At 41.4% G+C, this 21,201-nt stretch overlaps 1 protein-coding gene across 1 annotated transcript in view; it reads left to right on the top strand.

The window, feature by feature from the left end:
• APBB3 (amyloid beta precursor protein binding family B member 3) overlaps positions 1–21,201 on the top strand; it is a 180,583-nt gene that overhangs the window by 40,998 nt on the left and 118,384 nt on the right. The window contains exons 2-5 of the mRNA XM_073568085.1: positions 16,070–16,245; positions 16,671–16,738; positions 17,168–17,228; positions 19,630–19,770. Of these exons, the coding sequence (XP_073424186.1) occupies positions 16,070–16,245; positions 16,671–16,738; positions 17,168–17,228; positions 19,630–19,770 (446 nt within the window). The remainder of the gene's footprint in view (positions 1–16,069; positions 16,246–16,670; positions 16,739–17,167; positions 17,229–19,629; positions 19,771–21,201) is intronic.

The following is a 21,201-nucleotide window of genomic DNA, read 5'->3' as shown; positions in this document are numbered from 1 at the left end:
TTGAGTATAAAGCGACCCGATTATAAGCCAACCTCCCTAATTTTGCCACAAAAAACTGGCAAAACTTATTGACTCGAGTATAAGCCTAGGGTGGAAAATGCAGCAGCTACTGGTAAATTTCAAAAATAAAAAGAGATACCAATAAAAGTAAAATTAATTGAGACATCAGTAGGTGTTCAAATGTTTTTGAATAGCCATATTGAATCAGGAGCCCCATATAATGCTCCATACAAAATACACCCCATATAATGCTGCACAAAGGATAATAATGGCCCCATAATATGCTCCATAGAATATGCCCCATATGCTGCTCCATAAAGGTTATAGCCCCATAAGATGCTCCATAGATTATGCCCCATATGCTGCCACATAAGATGCTCCATGGATTATGCCCCATATACTGCCCCATAAGATGCTCCATAGATTATGCCCCATATGCTGCCCCCATAAGATGCTCCATAGATTATGCCCCATATGCTGCCCCATAAAATGCTCTATAGATTATGCCCCGTATGCTGCCCAATAAAATGCTCCATAGATTATGCCCCATATGCTGCCCCGTAAGAAGCGCCATAGATTATGCCCCATATGCTGCTCCATAGATTATGTCCTATATTCTGCCCCTTATATTATGCCCCATATGCTGCTCCATAGATTATGCCCCATATGCTGCTCCATAGATTATGCCCCATATGCTGCCCCTTAAGATGCTCCATAGATTACGGTATGCCCCATATGCTGCTCTGAATGGTTATGGCCCCATATGCTGCCGTGAATAAAAAAAAATGACATAGTCGCCTCTCGCTGCTCTGTCTTCCTGGTCCTCGGTCAGTGACTGTTCAGCCAGAGGACGCGGAGGACAGAACGGCGCACAGTGGTGGAAAGGAGACAGGTGAATATCGCATATACTTCCCCCTCCTGGTGCGGTCTCTGCGGTGCCTGATTCTCCCATGGTCTCCCTTCCTTTCTTCAGCGATCACGTGGTACCGCTCATTATAGTCATGAATATGCGCATATTCATGACTTTAATGAGCGGTACCACGTGACCGCTGAACACAGGCGCAGGAGACCTTGGGAGGAGCAGTGGCTCCAGAGACCATGCCAGGAGGGGGAAAGTATGATCTGACACTCCCACTCCCCCGCCAACCCCCTGGCATATATGACTTGAGTATAAGCTGAGAGGGGCACTTTCAGCCTTAAAAAAATGGGCTGAAAATCTTGTCTTATACTCGAGTATATACGGTAATTGAAAAAAATGCAAGCTTCAGGTTTTTGTCCGGTTTTTGTGCAAAAACCTTAAGGAAATTGCATTATGTTTTTTTCAGGGGTACTAAATGTTATCAGCATGCACAAGAAACAATAAAAACGGGAAAAAAATCAGCAAAAATTTGTCAAAAAATCAGCAAAACCAGCTTTTTGTAAGGAGCTTCATTACTGCCAAGAGAACAGGTTTTGCCTGCGGAATAAAAACTTAGCAAAAACACAACATGTGAACATAGCCTATATCTTCCCAAGATGCTGCCATATTTATCCCACAGGCTTCCGGTAATGTGAAAGCGTGTTAGGCCTTTGCAGCAAAATGTGTGCGCTTTGTGACACCTGACGTTATGAGATAACATGTCGGTTGTTACATAGCAAACATACATAAAATCACTGACTGGTGCTCCAAAATACCATAAATACAAAGATAACTAATCCTTCAATGCAACAGCATCACATCAGACTCATATCATCAGCTTTATATCAGGGATGTTCATGGTTCTGCTAATATGTGTATATTCTTTGGTTTGGAGTGAGTTTTGCTTTTATCACTTGTCCTATTTCGCCTTGCCTCATATTCAGCTTATAGGGTTTAATAGGGAATTAAAAGATCAGTCTTCCTGGTTACCAACCATCCAGAAATTCCAGGACAGTCCGTAAAAACAAGGCACTTCATTGTGCTGTCCGTAAAAAAAATATATTTTTTTAGGTGGTAGAAATTTACGCAAATAACTACTACTGTAATTATCATAATTTTACAGTTTACAGTGAATGCAGCTGATGTCTTCATATTTTCTCACTGTAGGTACTGCTATCACTGACAACAGAGCTTTAGACATTGTTGCTCTTTCAGTAGGTACTCCTATCACTGACTACAGCACTCTAGGCATTATTGCTCTTTCAGTAGGTACTGCTATCACTGACAAAAGAGCTTTAGGTATTGTTGCTCTTACTGTAGGTACTGCTATCACTGACAACAGAGCTTTAGACATTGTTGCTTTTACTGTGGATACTACTATCACTGACAACAGCACTTTAGGTATTGTTGCTCTTACTGTAGGTACTGCTATCACTGACAACAGAGATTTAGACATTGTTGCTCTTTCAGTAGGTACTCCTATCACTGACTACAGCACTCTAGGTACTGTTGCTCTTTCAGTAGATACCGCTATCACTGACAACAGAGATTTAGACATTGTTGCTCTTACTGTAGGTACCACTATCACTGACAACAGCCCTTTAGGTATTGTTGCTCTTACTGTAGGTACTGCTATCACTGACAACAGAGCTTTAGACATTGTTGCTCTTACTGTAGGTACTGCTATCACTGACAACAGCCCTTTAAGTATTGTTGCTCTTACTGTAGGTATTGCTATCACTTACAACAGAGTTTTAGACACTGTTACTCTTAGGCTAAGTTCACATGTAGCGGAACTCTTGCGGAAATTACTGCGAGAGTTCCGGAATTCCATTCCGCGGGAAAATCGCATTGTAAATTCCCGCAGTTTTCCCGCGGAAAAACTAGCATTTTGCAAGCGTAATTAGCTTGCAAAATGCTAGCGTGTTCCAAGCGATCTGTAGCATCGCTTGGAGAACTGATTGACAGGTTGGTCACACTCGTCAAACATTGTGTTTGAGAAGTGTGACCAACTTTTTACTACTGAGGCTGCCTATGCAGCATCAGTAGTAAAAGATAAAATGTAAAAAAATAATTAAAAAAATAAAAAATGGTGTTATTCTTACCTCCCGACGTCCCGCGCAGCCTTCCCGCCTCTCTCCACGCTGCCATTCCCAGTTATCCTTTGCGAAAATGCCCGCGATGATGTACGTTCTCGCGGGATCGCGACGTCTCACGGTAATTCGCGATGACGTCGCACAAATGACCGCGAGACTTCGCGATCCCGCGAGAACGGACGTCATCGCGGGCATTTTCGCAAAGGATTACTGGGAACGGCAGCGTGGAGAGAGGCGGGAAGGCTGCGCGGAACGTCGGAAGGTGAGAATAACAATATATTTATTTTAAATTCTATTTTTTACAGGGATATGGTACCCAAAGCCCGGAGGACAGTCTCCTCTCCTCCGGACCGTGGGTACCATCCGCAAATGTTCTGCTTACTTTTCGCATGGTGTGCACAGCCACATGCGGAAAGTATGCGGAACAATGCATTCCTATGGGTGCGGGATCGCCGCGATTCCGCATAATTATTGAGCATGCTGCGTTTTTTACCACAAAGTGATTCCGCCGCGGTAAAAACCGCAGCATTAGCACAGCATGTGCGGAATCCCATAGGAATGCATGGGATGCTTATTTTTTGTGTTTTCACGGCAAAATCGCGCGGTTAAAACCGCTGCGGAAACGCGAAAAAAACGCCACGTGTGAACTCAACCTTACTGTAGATACTGCTGTCACTGACAACAGAAAATTAGGTATTGTTGCTCTTACTGTGGGTAGTGTTGCCATTGACATCCATGCTATCTCTAAAGTCTGAATTGCTTCACCTATATGTTTTGTAATGTCTGTTTTCCCTTCTACTATTTCTTTCTTTTTTATGGGAGATTAGGGGTTACAGAGTATTTTTGGTATTTACTATGCTTTCTCTATCAATGTTACATAAGTGAAGTCTGATTCTCTGTTGTTGCAGGGTTATTTTGTATGTTTGCTACTTAATTATGGTTCAGTTTTTTTGTTCTACCCACAATTGAAACCTGCCTTATAAAAAACAACTCTAAATGATTTATTGTCCACCAGTGACAACAAGAATGGTGGGAAAACGTACACAGCCAATATCGTACATGATATATATGGAAGTCAATTGGCATTATGTCACAAATAGTGGCCCCTTTATGTAACCTTAGTGAGGTGACGACTTCTTCCAAAAGTCTAATAAACTAGTATAACTAGTATAATAAAGTCTTGTCCATCGTAAAAGACTCCTCATTTGGCAGGGGACTAATGGGATATAGACAACATACCAACGACATTTTGCAACAATGTTCCAAGTTTATGGTGGAGCTTCACTTTATGTTTTCCTTGTACAATACCGCCCAGGCAACCAGTGGTTAACCTGGTGATCCCTGCACAGCTGAAAAGCCCTTTGACTCGCCAGTCAGCTTACGCCAGCAAACATGTGGGCAAACGCACAAGTACGCCGCCAATCTACCAAACGGCGTATTTTACACATAATCCTCCAGATAAGAACCTTTATTTTCTCCATTAAAATCCTCCTTGCTGTCAGCAACACGGAACAGATTTCTATGTTAATGCTAAAATATGTTTTAGTTTTTTTTTTTACTTTTTTGCCCATGAGCATCAAACTTTCCTTTTATGAAGCAAAATACAAAGAAAATATGAATTCATAGGAGACAACTTTGAGACTTGGAAAGTCAGAGGTACTTATTTTTGTAAGCTGATCATACAGAAAAAGATCAATATGTAATGATGAAAAGATGCTTTTGATGCCCACAAGCCTAGAGATCCTGCTGATTCATCAGCCATCAAGGATCAGATTCCCTGACACAGAGCTTCGTCTTGTGGAACATAGATCTTCAGATGTAACGAGCTGTTCTGTTCTAACCATGGGCGGACACACCATCGGTGCAACCAGTGTAGGCGCCCAGGGTCCCAAGAGATAAGGAGGCCCACTTCTACCTCCAAACCAGGTGAAATTGTGCATTATGATGAGCTATTGGACTGCAAAGGGCCTATATAGTGTCCTGAACAGGGGCCCTTTTCTGTCTGTGTCCGCCACTGACACACGGCAGCATGTAAATTGCGCGATCGCCGGTGCCGACACAGTTGCGTTGCCCATCACTTGATTGTGTAGGATTGATGGGTTACCATAAGGGATGGGGGCTTGCTGAAAGCCCCCATCGCTGCCATCTTGGTACTCCTCTGGAGATGAGCTTAAAAGGAATCCGCGACTTATACTACTGTATATACTGGAAAAATTAAGGATGCCATCATTTTTTTGAGGCTGAAGAAACTTATACGGACTGTTGAGACTGTAATTATCATTATTATACAGTTCACAGTGAATGTAGCTGATGCTTTCATCAGAATTATGGGCTGAAGGTGTGCATCGCTTATAATGATTTGTACAATGTGTCCGTAAAAAATTTTTTTCTGTCCGTTATTTTTTGATGAGCTGTCCATAAAAACTAAAAAGTCAAGAAGGCCTCCCTGGTGAGCACCCTTTGCCTTCATCATTATTTCTAGGTACACTTGCACACAGTTTTTGATAGAACTCGACAGGGAGGTTGATCCAAACATTATGAAGAAGTAACCACAGATCTTCTGAGGATATTTACTTGTACAAATCCTTCTGTCTCTTTATGTAATCCCAGACAGACTCAATGATGATGAGATTAGGGCTCTGTGGGGGTCAAATCATCACTTCCAAGACTCCTTGTTTTTGTTTATGCTGACGATAATTCTTAATGACATTGGCTGTATGTTTGGGGTCGATGTCCTGCTGCAGAATAAATTTGGAGCCAATCAGACTACCATATGGTATTGCAAGATGGGTAAGTATCTGGCTGTACTTGTCATTGAGAACACTAGGAAGTAATGTGTAGGACCAAAGAAATTTGCCAAGAAAACAGTCCAGCAGAAGAAAGACACTTTTTGCTTATTTCCTTCCAAAATTGGAAGATGTGAAGCAGGGCTATCAGCTAAGAACTGACAGGAACCTGTGTTAGCCAACCACATCCATCTACTATTCGAAGACTCACGAGAAGTGGTCTTCATAAAAGAATTTCTGCCAAAAACCATAACATCTGCATGGAAACAAGGCCAAGTTACTCAACTATTATACATAAAGACATAAGAACTAGGCTGTAGAAACATGGCAGCAGGTGCTTTTGACTGATGAGTCAAAATCTGAAATATTTGGGTGTAACAGAAGGCAGTTTGTACAATAATGAGTGTCTGCAGAGAACAGTGAAGCATGGTGGAGGTTCTTTGCAAAATTGGGACTGCATTTCAGCAAGCTGAGTTGAGAATTTGGTCAAGAATGACTAATGTTGTGCTTATTGCTGAGAAATATAGGCAGATACTTATCTATCATGCCATATAGTCAGGGAGGTGTCTGACTCCCTGTTTATTCTGCAACAGGACAATGACTTCAAGCATTCATCCAGTGTCATTAAGAACTATCTTCAGTGTAAAGAAGAACAAACAAGCCTAGAAGTAATTATTATGTCCGCCACATAGGACTTATCCGACCACCATCAAGTCTTTCTGAGATTACAGAAAGAGACAGAAGGATTTGCACAAGCCAATATCCACAGAAGATCTGTAGTTAGTTCTCCAAGATGTTTATGAACAATCTCCCTGCTGAGTTTCTTCAAAAACTGTGTACAAGTGTACCTAGAAGAATTGACGCAAAGAGCGGTCACACCAAATATGGATGTGATTTAAATTTATCTTTTATTCACTCACTTTGCATTTTGTTAATTGATAAAAATAAACTATTAACTATATTTTTGAATACATTTTTAGTTTGCAACATTTTTCCATACCTGCTTCATGTATCTCATATTTATCTATATTTCTCATATATCACTGTCTACTGTGGGGAAAATAAGTATTTGATACACTGACGATTTTGCCTGTTTTCCCACCTACAAAGAATGGCGAGGTCTGTAATTTTTATCGTAAGTACACTTCAACTGTGAGAGACAGAATCTAAAAATAAAAAAAAAAACCAGAAAATCACATTGCATGATTTTTACATAATTAAATTGCATTTTATTGCATGAAATAAGAATTTGATCACCTACCAACCAGCAAGAATTCTGGCTCTCACAGACCTGTTAGTTTTTCTTTAGTAGCCCTCCTACTCTGCACTCATTACCTGTATTAATTGCACCTGTTTGAACTTGTTACCTGTATAAAAAAAAAAACACCCATCCACACAATCAATCACTCTCCAACCTCTCCACAGTGGCCAAGACCAAAGAGCTGTCTAAGGACACCGGGGATAAAACTGTAGTCCTTCAAAATGCTGGGACGTGCTACAGGACAATAGAGGCAAGCAGCTTGGTGAAAAGGTAACACCTGTTGGCGCAATTAATAGAAAATGGAAATCCAAGAAGTATCATTTCTCCTTGCGGAGAATACTTTATACTTGTTGGATATCGGTCAGACGCCTCTCTCACAGCCCAACCAGATCTCACACTTTGCACTGACGAGGGGCAGTACCCTGAAACACAGTGTCTGCAAATTGAGATTCTGGCTTGGCTTTTATCCTAAGTCATGTAACAAGGCTCGTTAAAGGGTCGACATTGACTTTTAGGATTGCTAATTCCAATAGGTGGCACTAGAGTTCTTGTCCTCTTCCTCTCTGAAGAGACAATTTGCATAATTAGAAAATGGAAGAAACACAAGATGACTGCCAATCTTCGTGTGTCCTTCTGTTTAATTCTAGGCTGATTCCCTAACCTTTCTCAGAATCATCCTTATCCCACAAGGTGAGATTTTGCATGGAATCCCAGACTGAGGAAGATTGACAACAAGGGTAGCTTTGTCTGTCAGCACAGTGTCCAGAGCATGGAGCAGATACTAGGAGACAAGTAAGTACACCAGGAGACTGTAGGAGGGCAACAACCCAGGAGGAGGAGTAGTGCCAAAGCCCTGCAAAGTGACCTCCAGCTGGCCACTAACACCCATGTGTCTGCTCAAACTGTTAGAAACAGACTCCACGAGGGTGGTATGAGGGCCCAACGTCCACAAGTGGATGTTGTGCTTGCATCCCAACACCATGCAAGGCAATTGGCATTTGCCAGAGAACATCAAGATTGGCTGATTCAACATTGGCACCCTGTGCTCTTCACGGATGAGAGCAGATTCACACTGAGCACATGTGACAGACTTGACAGAGTATGGAGATGCTGTGGAGAACGTTTTACTGCCTGCAACATCCTCCAGCATGACTGGTTTGGCAGTGGGTCAGTACTGGTGTGCTATTTCTTTGGAGAGCCGCAGAGCACTTTATGTGCTAGCCAGAGGTACCCTGACTGCTATTAGGTACTGGGATGAGATTCTCAGACCCATCGTGAGACCATATGCAGGTGCAGTGAGCCCTGGGTCCCTTCTGATACATGACAACACTAGGCCTCTTGTGGCTGAAGTGTTTCAGCAATTCCTGCAAGATGAAGGCATTGAGCTATGGACTGGCCTGCCCATTCCCCAGAGCTGAATCCAATCAAGCACATTAGGGACATCATGTCTCGTTCCATCCACCAACGCAACGCTGCACCACAGACTGTCCAGGAGTTGACTGATACTTTAATCCAGGTTTGAGAGGAAATCCCCCAGGAGAACTTCCTCCGCCTCATCAGGATCATGCCCAGGTGTCAAACATGCCTCTACCGGGCTAAAAGCCTACAAATTTAAAGGGAAGGTAGGACCCAGCACTGATTAAACACAGCCTTAGGCCTCATTCAGTCGTCCATGTTTCCAGTACATGTGGTATCCATTCTTTTCATGGATGGTACATGTACCCATTATTACCTATGCTGCTGGGCACATTTCCATGTTTTTACATGTACCGTGTGTCCTTGCAAACCACATAGAGACATGTCCGTTTTTTACCGGCAGCACAGATGACAAGGGCCAATACAAGTCTATCGGTCAGTGTCAAATACGTACAGCACACGGATGTGTTCCCCCCCAGGATGCACACAGAGACGTATTGAGGCCATGGGAGTGCATTGCTGTTACAGGTGTAGCTGTGATTGCAATGCAGAATAAAAATGAGTATAGGTCTGGTTGTCCAGTGCAGATTTGGGGAAAACCTGATCTGGGCTTTTGTGGCCTGAAACAGACTACAGATGGTAATGGTGCAGTCCGTTTCATTCCCGACAGGGTTTTCCATGCGGCCAATGGCCACAGATTCCAGTTAAAAGGCCTGCAGTAAAGGGTTTGGGTGTGTCAGGGTCATTGTCAGTTTGGTTTTTGCAAGAGTGCCTAGCAGAAGGCTCTGCAGAGCTCCATCTGTGTGAGGCAACACAGGCAAGTGGAGCCAAACAGCCAAGGGAGCTGAAAGGCCTGGCACCTACAGCATACATGGCGGTGCAGTCGCCCACAGCAACCGGTCTCTGAGGTAGATTGTCCTGTGTCCGGCTGTGAACCGGAGGTGGACTGGCGTGTTAATCAATTGCAATCCAGAGCATGTGTTTCTTGGCTGTGATCTGGAGGATATCATGTGCTGTGTTTATGTGAGTTGAGCATTAAAGAGACTGTTGTTTTGGAACTTTGCTGGGTCACTGCCTCATCACTGCACAGCGTGGATACCGCTACAATACACATTGCAAATTATAGGAGAAGCTTTGTAATTTATTTTTCTTTTGCCATACCAGAAAAACACTGACGGCACACTGATCCAAAACACTGATGACATGACACACTGACCCGAAACACCTATATCAGTACTCTTTTCCCAGTACCGGTTTTATACAGATGTGTGAAGGAGGTCTTAGAGTGATAGGAAGAGTGCTCAATCAACTGTGGAGGCAGTCACCAACTCCAGCAGCATTCTACAAAATACTGATCTGCACCTCCGAACAGAATAAAGCAAGTGTGAACAGGTGCAAGTTCTTATCTGATACCTTTCTGTATATTGATCTATCTCCTATCTGTCTCTCTATCCCCTTATATGTGTATCTCGGATCTGGATCTGACGTGCCGCAGCTGCATTTGCTCAGTAATCACAGATCATTTTCTGTTTTGCACGCTAGGCCCGTGCACAGTGTGATCCCGACACGACGTGCCTTGTAGCTAGGAGACGGTTGTCCAATTTTCTAATAGGTTTTAAGCTGCAGCGTGTCAACATGATTGAGTTTACAAGGGAAGGCAGGCTAACCTTTGTGTATTTTTAGCTTCGCTCTATAGATGAGCCGATACAGTGACAACTCTCGGAGGAGCGTACTAGGTGGGGTACTTGACTTATCAATATTTTGGAGGGATTGTCCTTGTATCCATTAAGATCCTGAATCTTCTGCACTTTAATAAACCAGGCAGCATACTGTGACTGGGGAGAAATAGTTCTGTTTTGAGATCAGCCATATATAGCCAATTTGTTTTTCCACTATATTGACTTACATACTCTCCAACCAGGGCCGGCCTGAAAGAGGCTATCCACCTATTCAGAGGTGCTCTGAGATCCCACTAAGTGGCCACCCCCTGATCACGAAGGTCCCGTGTTCTTCATTTGAATGGAGAAGCAGCCAAGTATCTGCGTGACTACTATAAAAAAGCTATGGGGCTGTCATAGATTGTCAGGTATAGCGCTTGGCTATCTACATCTGCCACATAAACATAGTGTACTGACAGTGCACATGCTCAACTGCACATCGACCCACAACGATAGACTGCCGCCATCTTTGTGAACGAACTTCCTGTCATTCACAGACTGATCTCCAAACCTGTGAATGGGTGAAAAGTGTTAATTCTGGGAAAAACCCCTTTAGGGTGTGTGATACTCCGCATCACATGCCTCTGATGAATAGGGCGATATAAATGCCCCAACAGTGCAGGTTTATACTAAAAAATTGTATATCACTGTTATGATATTGTTTTACTGTTACAGTCATATGTAAAAGTTTGGGCACCCCTATTAATGTTAACCTTTTTTCTTTATAACAATTTTGGTTTTTGCAACAGCTATTTCAGTTTTATATATCAAATAACTGATGGACTCAGTTATATTTCTGGATTCAAATGAGGTTTATTGTACTAACAGAAAATGTGCAATCTGCATTTAAACAAAATTTGACCGGTGCAAAAGTATGGGCACCCTTATCATTTTCTTGATTTGAACACTCCTAACTACTTTTTACTGACTTCCTGAAGCACTAAATTGGTTTTGTGACCTCATTGAGCTTTGAACTTCATAGCCAGGTGTATCAAATCATGAGAAAAGGTATTTAAAGTGGCCACTTGCAAGTAGTTCTCCTATTTGATTCTCCTATGAAGAGTGGCATCATGGGCTCCTCAAAACAACTCTCAAATGATCTGAAAACAAAGATTATTCAACATAGCTTTTCAGGGGAAGGATACAAAAAGTTGTCTCAGAGATTTAACCTGTCAGTTTCCACTGTGAGGAACATAGTAAGGAAATGGAAGAACACAGGTACAGTTCTTGTTAAGCCCAGAAGTGGCAGGCCAAGAAAAATATCAGAAAGGCAGAGAAGAAGAATGGTGAGAACAGTCAAGGACAATCCACAGACCACCTCCAAAGACCTGCAGCATCATCTTGCTGCAGATGGTGTCACTGTGCATCGGTCAACAATACAGCGCATGCATAACGCCTTTTTGTATGACCAAACAACTCAATCTTTGTTTCATCAGTCCACAGGACCTTCTTCCAAAATGTAACTGGCTTGTCCAAATGTGCTTTTGCATACCTCAGGCGACTCTGTTTGTGGCGTGCTTGCAGAAACGGCTTCTTTCGCATCACTCTCCGATACAGCTTCTCCTTGTGCAAAGTGCACTGTATTGTTGACCGATGCACAGTGACACCATCTGCAGCAAGATGATGCTGCAGGTCTTTGGAGGTGGTCTGTGGATTGTCCTTGACTGTTCTCACCATTCTTCTTCTCTGCCTTTCTGATATTTTTCTTGGCCTGCCACTTCTGGGCTTAACAAGAACTGTACCTGTGTTCTTCCATTTCCTTACTATGTTCCTCACAGTGGAAACTGACAGGTTAAATCTCTGAGACAACTTTTTGTATCCTTCCCCTGAAAAGCTATGTTGAATAATCTTTGTTTTCAGATCATTTGAGAGTTGTTTTGAGGAGCCCATGATGCCACTCTTCATAGGAGAATCAAATAGGAGAACTACTTGCATGTGGCCACTTTAAATACCTTTTCTCATGATTTGATACACCTGGCTATGAAGATCAAAGCTCAATGAGGTTACAAAACCAATTTAGTGCTTCAGGAAGTCAGTAAAAAGTAGTTAGGAGTGTTCAAATCAAGAAAATGATAAGGGTGCCCATACTTTTGCACCGGTGAAATTTTGTTTAAATGCAGATTGCACATTTTCTGTTAGTACAATAAACCTCATTTGAATCCAGAAATATAACTGAGTCCATCAGTTATTAGATATATGAAACTGAAATACCTGTTGCAAAAACCAAAATTGTTATAAAGAAAAAAGGTTAACATTAATAGGGGTGCCCAAACTTTTACATATGACTGTATTTAGTCACTGTATCTTGCTATTATTTAAGCACTGTATGGTGGTATTTACTTTGTTTATGTCATGGTTTCATAAATCACTGTGTCATAGGGATGCTGTGAGTGACAGCTCAGCCGCCCTATAGGATCTGGAGTGTGCTAGACTGTCAGTATTGTGACAGCTCAGTCGTCCAATCTGAGGCTGGGGCGTGCTGGGCAGTCAACATTTTGATTGACAGCCCTGCTGCTCAGTGTGACCTATCCTAAGGGCTCTCTTCCTCATGTTATGTTGCTAGCTATTTAGCTGGCTAGCTATGAACAGACCATTGTCAGCTGTAGCTTTGCTCAGTGATGTGTGTGCTTTGCTTTGTGTTTGATTTCCTGATCTTGTTGCAGGACCTTGGATCTGATTTGACTATTCTTGTCTGTAATCCCTTTTGCTCTTGACGCTCTCTGACCTCAGGTACCTGATACCAGACTTGGTCTCTATCTATATGTTTCTCTTATCCCATTGTCTTGACATACACTCCTGACATTTGACCCTAGACTGTTACTTAAGCAAGCCTTTGTCTTGCCTCTCTGTACTATGAGCCCTCTTGGTATCTGACCTTGGACCTCCTGACTACTCTGTATCACGGATGAGTAGTGACTCAGTGTCATATTACAGCTGACCTGTTACTGTTGATTGCCAGCCTGGATCCCATTTACACATTTCGTGATCATATGGCGAACCTGACTCAAGTGATTCAAGATCTGTCTGAAAAGCACCAGAACCTTGAATCTTCACAGTCCCAGTTGCAGGGTCAAGTGGCTGACTTTATGAAAACTCCCTATAGCTCTTCGCTACCACGGAGACTGTGATGTCTGCATCTTATGACGTTTAGTTAGTTTCCCCAAACCAAAAAAAGCAAAAAAAACTGTTGAGGGCATTTCTAGGATTCGCTAACTGTTATAGGAAATTCATCAAGGGCTTTTCTTAGGTTGTTAAACCTTTTTATGACCTCACATGTAAGGGAGTGGATCTCAAGATTTGTTCACCAGATGCTATTGGGGCTATTAAAAAGATGTTTTATATCTGCTCCAATTCTAATCCAACCCGATCTTCAAGAACCATTCATTGTGAAGGTGTAAGCTTCAGAGGTCGGGCTAAGGGGCATTTTATCTCAGGGGTCCAAAACTCTGCTTTGCGGCCATGTGCATTGTTCTCGAAGAAATTTTTGTCTGCTGAAAGAAATTATGATGTTGTAAATCATGAGTTAGTCGCTGTTAAATTAGATTTTGAGGAATGGAGCCATTTTTTATGAGGGGGCATTTGATCAAATCACTGTGGTTACAGACCATAAGAATTTAGATTATGTTAACTCAGCTTAACAACTAACTCCTAGACAGAACAATGTGGTTTCTGTGCTATCATCAGAATTGAAAGCATAGATCCAAAAAACTCTGTCATTGGCCCCATCCGGCCACCCCAAGTTCCAAGTTAATATTTGTACCTGTTTACTTAAAATTGCATCTGTTACAGGAGTTTCATGATCACAGCTACGCAAAAAGCTATTTTCGGACTCTTTTGATGCTCATCTATGAGTAATGATATTAAAGATTTTGTATCTGCTTGTAAAGTCTGCACACACTTTAAAATCTGTCGTAACTGGCAGCGGGGGTATTGGTTCCTTTGCCAATTCGGGAAAGACCGTGGACTCAGTTGTCCATGGATTTCATCACGAATTTTCCTCTGTCTGATGCGAAAACTGTTATTTAGGTGGTGGTTGACCGATTCCGTAAACAAGCTTGTTTTCTTCCGTTGTCAAGGTTACCTAATGTGGAAACACTCTCCAGGTTGTTTACAGTTGTGCTCAAAAGTTTACATACCCCAACAGAATTTTTGCTTTCTTGGCCTTTTTTCAGAGAATATGAATGATAACACCAAAACTTTTTCTCCACTCATGGTTAGTGGTTGGGTGAAGCCATTTATTGTCAAACTAGTGTGTTTTCTCTTTTTAAAACATAATAACAACCCAAAACATCCAAATGACCCTGATCAAAAGTTTTAATACTCTTGTGATTTTGGCCTGATAACATGCACAGAAGTTGACACCAATGGGTTTTGAATGGCTACTAAAGATAACATCATCAGCTGTGACCTGTGAAAAATGCTAGGAAAATTGTTTGGGGATGCAAAAAACCCACATGTTCAAAACTATGTTACTATGTTACATATAACATCAGCTGAAATACTGAACTCTCTAAAAACTAGAAGTGTGGCTGTTTCAAGATGCACAATAAGGAGACACTTGAAGAAAAATGGTCTGCATGGTCGAGTCGCCAGAAGAAAGCCAAATGACCCTGATCAAAAGTTCACATACCGCATTTCTTAATACCATGTATTGCCCCATTTAACATCAATGACAGCTTGAAGTATTTTGTGGTAATTGTGGATGAGGTTCTTTATTTTCTCAGATGGTAAAGCTGCCCACTCTTCTTGGCAAAAAGCCTCCAGTTCCTGTACATTTCTGGGCTGTCTAGCATGAACTGCATGCATGAGATCTCCTCAGAGTGGCTCAATGATATTGAGGTCAGGAGACTGAGATGTCCATTCCAGAACCTTCACTTTGTTCTGCTGTAGCCAATGACAGGTCGACTTGGTCTTGTGTTTTGGATCGTTGTCATGTTGGAACGTCCTAGTACGTCCCATGCGCAGCTTCCGAGCTGATGATTGCACATTTGCCTCCAGTATTTGCTCATAATGTGCTGCATTCATCTTTCCTTCAACTTTGACCAAGTTTCCTATGCCTTTGTAGCTCACACATCCCCAAAACATCAGCGATCCACCTCCGTGCTTTACAGAAGGAATGCTGTTCCTTTCATCATAGGCCTTGTTGACCTCTCTCCAAATGGAAAGTTTATGGTTGTGGTCAAAAAGTTAAATTTTGGTCTCATCACTCCAAATTACCTTGATCCAGAAGTTTTGAAGCTTTTCTCTGTGCTGTTTTGTGTATTGTAAGCAAGATACTTTGTAGCATTTGTGCAGTAATGGCTTTCTTCGGGCGTCTCGACCATGCAGCCCATTTTTCTTCAAGTGCCTCCTTATTGTGCATCTTGAAACAGCCACACTGATAGTTTTCACAGAGTCCAGTATTTCAGCTGTTATTTGTGGGTTTTTCTTTGCATCCCAAACAATTTTCCTGGGAGTTGTCACAGGTGAGGATGCTACCTTTAGTAGCCATTCAAACCCATTTGTGTCAACTTCTGTGCATGTTATTATATTTTGATTGACAGCCCTAGCTATGAGCAAACCATTGTCAACTGTCATACTTGTACAATAATAAGGGCCACAAAATCATGTCCTCAACATGTCTGATAAAGTAAAGATAATGTGGACAATCCTGTTATCTCATTCTGCAGTGCAATACAGAGGTTACATGAGGCAAACGGTGCAAAATAATTTAATTAAACCCAATTGAAAAAATCATTTTTAGCCCCAGATATATGCATTTAGGTAAAAAAAAATATTGTTCCCAAAGGTGGACAACCCCCTTATGTAGTTTTTCTAATAGATAACTATTTTGTGCCATTACCATAACCATATGACATTATCAATTGAAGTTCTGTTGTATGTGCTTTTTTAAGATAACCTTTGGAGTGATCAAACCCTTGAAGCTGATTCTGACCTTCCTCCAGGATGGAGGACAATCCGTGATTCTTCTGGCACGTATTACTGGCATGTGCCTACGGGGACCACGCAGTGGCAGCACCCAATGTACAATTCTGGAATACCTAACACCTTAGGTACTATTCACGAAAAGGTATGTCTTGAGCACAAATAGATCGCTTTTTACTGTATTACCATTTAGTTAGACATTTAATATCTGGTGAGTAAACTGTAAAACAATATTCACATTATTGATCCCTTGTCATTCCCATTCTGCTTGGTCTCCCACCGGTCTCTATATCTTGTTGCCGCAATGATGTGTCTACAAAAGGAGATGTGACTGCTCCATTCAATCACTGGCGGTAAGAGGTCACTGCTGTGGTCAGTGATTGTCTGCAGTGGTCATATGTCCTGTCGAATAGAATTCTCAACATCCATTATCTATTTCTCAATGGCAAATGGTATCCATTATGTGTGGTAGACGGCTTGTAGTAATCTAGTCTGCTACCCAAACTACTGATCTCTTCTTAGACCCATGTCATAATTTAGAGGTCTCCTGGAACTTTTTTCTTATTTCAGAAAGTTCATAGGATATCAATTACTAATGGTTCTGCTCAGCTTGGAACGGCATCGGCTTCAGACAGACGGTAAGATGTCCATGTCCATATATTGTAGCTGTAAGAGTTCTTCTAGTGTAACTTTTAACATTTAATGTACAGTTTGTTCCCACCAAACACTAAACATTTTATATGTTAGTAAATCAGAAATTAGAAATGTAGTTTTTATTCTTGATGAAGTATAGGCATCTTCCTGTTTTCTGGCAAGATCCCTTTGTGTCAAAGTGATGACAGGAAGCACATCAATGTTGGTGGTGGCCTTTGGTAAAGTGACATAATATCAGTCTGTTCAATTGATGAGAAAGTGAAAGTTTTACCATAGGTTTCTTGTCTCTTGTCTCTCTAAAGTGACAAAATGCCAATATCTCGCAGATCCTCTGCAGGCAAGGAAATCCTGTCTCAGGGTTGTGCGCACTAAATTCATGAATACCTGTTTTTGAATGAATCTTTTATTTCCAGGCCTTCTCTTCATTGGCATGATGAAGATTTATTTCGCAATATCAATGAACCAGGTAGTAAGGTAATAATTGTGAAAAATATTTGACTAATACAGGCAAAGTCTCACATAGTATTATCTAGCACACCGTCCCAATAGCCTTCTATCCAGAACCTAATATATGCACCCTCTTTCCTACACCTTCCACACTTATACAGTATTTCTGAAAATAGGCAGTTCTGGGTTAAATATTCCATATGATAAGGAATAAATAACTAATTTCTGGGGTTCCGACAACTGGAACCCCAAGATCCCAAGAATAGGGCTTTGGATACCAAGACTGGTATGGAGCAGATCACATGCTTGACCTCTGCTTCATGTATTGCCTATGAGACTTATGGACATGGCAGAGTGTTGTACTTCACAATCGCATAGACAATGAATGGAGCAGAGCCAGAGCATGTACTGGATGGGTACTGCAGGTCCTGGGATCCAGAGCCCGTTCTCAGAATTGGCAGGGGTCTGACCACTGGATAGGGGATCATTTTTGATTCTGATAACCATTCAATAATCCAGATCATAGTCCTAAAATGGGTTTGAATATAAGTAAGGTGGAACTAGGTAATGGTTGAATGACAAAAGACATTCTAGTCTACAGATGAATGGGACTAAAAAGTCTACTTAACATGGTTAAACATTTTAGAAACCATTCTTGATACAGTTCTATGTAACATGGGGTCATGGTAAGCCAGGTTCTCCTTTCACCCTTGGTCACAGGACCTGGCAGTAACACTTTTTTTTTCCTGAGGTGGGCCTGTCACTATAGTAGCTGTGTGTGACGGGGGCAGGTTGAGTGTCACTCATCTCAGCAGCTATACCAGCCCCCCATTCTGTCTATTCATTTGGTGGGACAGAGAAGGGGGCTACTTCAACACCTCTTCATACACAGCTCTGATAGTGTGTAGACCATGCAGACTTTCTCATAAATCAAGAATAGGGGCTGGAAGTGGAGATTTTCTTACAAAAGTACATTAGTAGGTCCTATAGAATTGCACACCTAAACATAGTTTTCAAGTGTACAACCCATTAAATGGGCAGAGAGATGTTGAATGCAATTGGGGATTTAATATGGATGCCAAAATCTAGACTTGTAGGTGATCGTATGGTGCCTCTTTAATTAAATCTTACAAAATGAATATCAGAAAACCTTTTTAAAGTGAATCTGTCAGTAGGATCAACCCTCCTAAGTCATCTATATGGGCATGTAGGTCATAGGAAGCTGAATAAAATTATACCTTGATATCAGGGATCTGATGTCTTATTCCAGAGAAATATACATTTTTCTTATATGCAAATGAGCTGTTTAGGACTATGGGCCGAACATAGATCTCCCCAGAATCTGCTTCCAAAGATTATTTCAAATGACAGTGGGCATTACTAGTGTGAGACATGTAATAACTGACAGGCTGCTCTTCTGATCTACATGTCTCACACTGGTAACACCACCTTTAATTTAAAATAAGCTCTGGAGGCAGATTCTCAGTGAGATCTATGTCTGGCCCATAGATCTTAACAGCTCATGTACATGTTAAGAACGTGGCTTTATCTGGAATAACACATCGGATCACAGATATCGAGGTATCGTCTTATTCACCTTCCTATGACCTGCATGCCAATATAAACGGATTAGGAGGGTCGATCCTACTGAGAGATTTCCTTTAAGAGTAAACAGCCATCTAGTTAGGAGTTTATAACAATAATCAACACTTTATAGGAATATAGAATTACACATTTTGATACAGTTCTTCAATATCTATAGAAAAAGAAGTCTTATCAAATATCAAGTCCCTCCCTGGTGGCAGTGTCCACCTCTCCACTCATGGCCATTGACCAGGCTCTCACCTTGCTCCACATTCACATACAATGCAGGAGACCCTTAGCTCCCTCTAATTATTTGGTAATGTTATGGTGGCTTTATAGAAGGATGGTCTGTGCAGGATTACATGGGGGAATAGAAGAAGGTTAACATCAATCTCCTAGCATCGCTCTTATGGTTTACATGCTCTTGCACTTTATCTGAGTTTGTTTTTTATCATTTTATTTCACAATTTTTGAAGTAAATTTATGGCCTATGGTACGTACTGTATATACCCCAGCTGATTGTTGGGGCTACAGCATATTTGGTCTACTTAATTTCATAAAAGGGTCAACAATACCCCTCTAATAATGCATCAGACCTATGCTGGAATCATTACACTATCATTACACTGTCTGATTACTTCTAGATTCACTTGACCTCTTCATTTTGAGAAGTATTTTTTTTTCTTTTGACCAATTTAAAGACTTTTATTTTGTACAGCCTATATGCAGGGCAAGGATGTACAGTATATACATGGTGTATATAGTAATCTGATATAGACTATCTTACCCTATTAGTATTGGTACTGAGGAACAAACACAATAAAAATATATTTTGTTCTTTCAGACATTTGCAGTTCACTGTCTCGGATGGGTGGAAATTCCTGAAGAAGATCTGGCTCCTGGGAAGAGCAGTATTACAGTGAATAACTGTATTCAGCAGCTTGCCCACACCAAGAGTGATAGCAGTGACTTGTCCTCCAACGAGGTGAGTGGCTCTTATACACATATATACTATCTGTAACTGAGGGCCACATACTTGAGGGGAGGAACAGCCATCCTTCCCTTTGGAGCAACTAGGCAATTGACAGCTCTAGATCTCTATATAATTGCAATTAATATTAAAGAAGACCTGATACTTGCCATCAATATGTCATTTTTTACTGGCATAAATGCCACTGTTCTTCTGAATTTGGAGATTTTTTTGTTCTTCTTCCTCTCAATTATTGAGATATGATCCCCTTTTCCTTTTTGCTCCCTGTATGAAAAATCTAGTCCTGTATGTAAAGGGGCATGATCCTGAAATACATGTCCACGAAGAAGATTGACCATCATGTTCCCTTGAAATAGGGCCCACAGGATTCAGGAGAACAGCGGCATTTATGCTAGGTAAAATGATTAATATACTCGTTGCTCAGGTGTCCTCCAAGTATTTTGGCGTGCTCGAAGATTTACTTTTTGTCGACGCAGCTGCATGATTTGTGGCTGCCGGACAAAACAGGCAATCCCCACAAGTATTTAGGTTGTCTAGCAGCCACAAATCATGCAGCTTCATTGACAAAACGAAATCTCTGAGCATGCCAAAATACTCGGAGGACACTCGAGCATGCTCGGGAAAACCCGAGCAACAAGTATACTCGCTCATCACTGAAAATGACATATTTATGGCAAGCGTCAGGTCCTCTTCATAGTGAACCTACAGTAAAAATTTGACTATAGGCAACCACTGTATAGTTAATGACACATGGCGCGTTTCTCATAAATGATCCTGCCATTGTTCTTGTCTTCCGGTCCAAAATGGCACCCACAGTCTCAGACTTTCCTACGGAGGACAAGTCTAGATGGACACAGTGCTGACAAAATTGGTGCTGGTGTAGAGGTTGTCTTAGACTTCCTAAGAGTGCTCTTCATAGGAAAATCTGAGATTATGGTGGTCATTTTGTGCTTATCAGAGGTCAGAATGCACAAACAACAGTAACATCAGTCATGTTTATTATAAGTTTAGTTTTGGCATATAGGTTAGCTTTAAGCCACCAGGAGCTGAACAGACTGATATATAGTTATGTGGGAAAATATTCAGTATAATTTGTTTTTTTATTCAATTCATTACCAGCATTTTTATGCTTAGGAATTCATTGGGCGGTCCTACTAAATGACTGACAGCTAGTAGGCAGTCCTTAGTGACTGACAGCTATTTCTGCTTTCACTGTCATACAAGAAAGACTGGCAATCACAGAAGAGAAAAATATAAATGCTTTGCACTTGACACCTGTGTTGAAAAATTTGGCACAGGTGCTTCATAAATTTGGCATTTGATTCAAAAGGCATATTTTTAATGTATTTACTCCATAAAACTGGTGTAAATACATTAACAAATATATGGTGGCCCTGCCTGCTCCGGGTTATGCAGAAAGGCATC

The sequence above is a fragment of the Dendrobates tinctorius genome, unplaced genomic scaffold, assembly GCF_039654945.1.
Source record: "Dendrobates tinctorius isolate UK_male_01 unplaced genomic scaffold, ASM3965494v1 ptg000020l, whole genome shotgun sequence".
NCBI classification, from domain to species: domain Eukaryota; kingdom Metazoa; phylum Chordata; class Amphibia; order Anura; family Dendrobatidae; genus Dendrobates; species Dendrobates tinctorius.
This window is presented reverse-complemented; position numbering and strand designations above follow the sequence as displayed.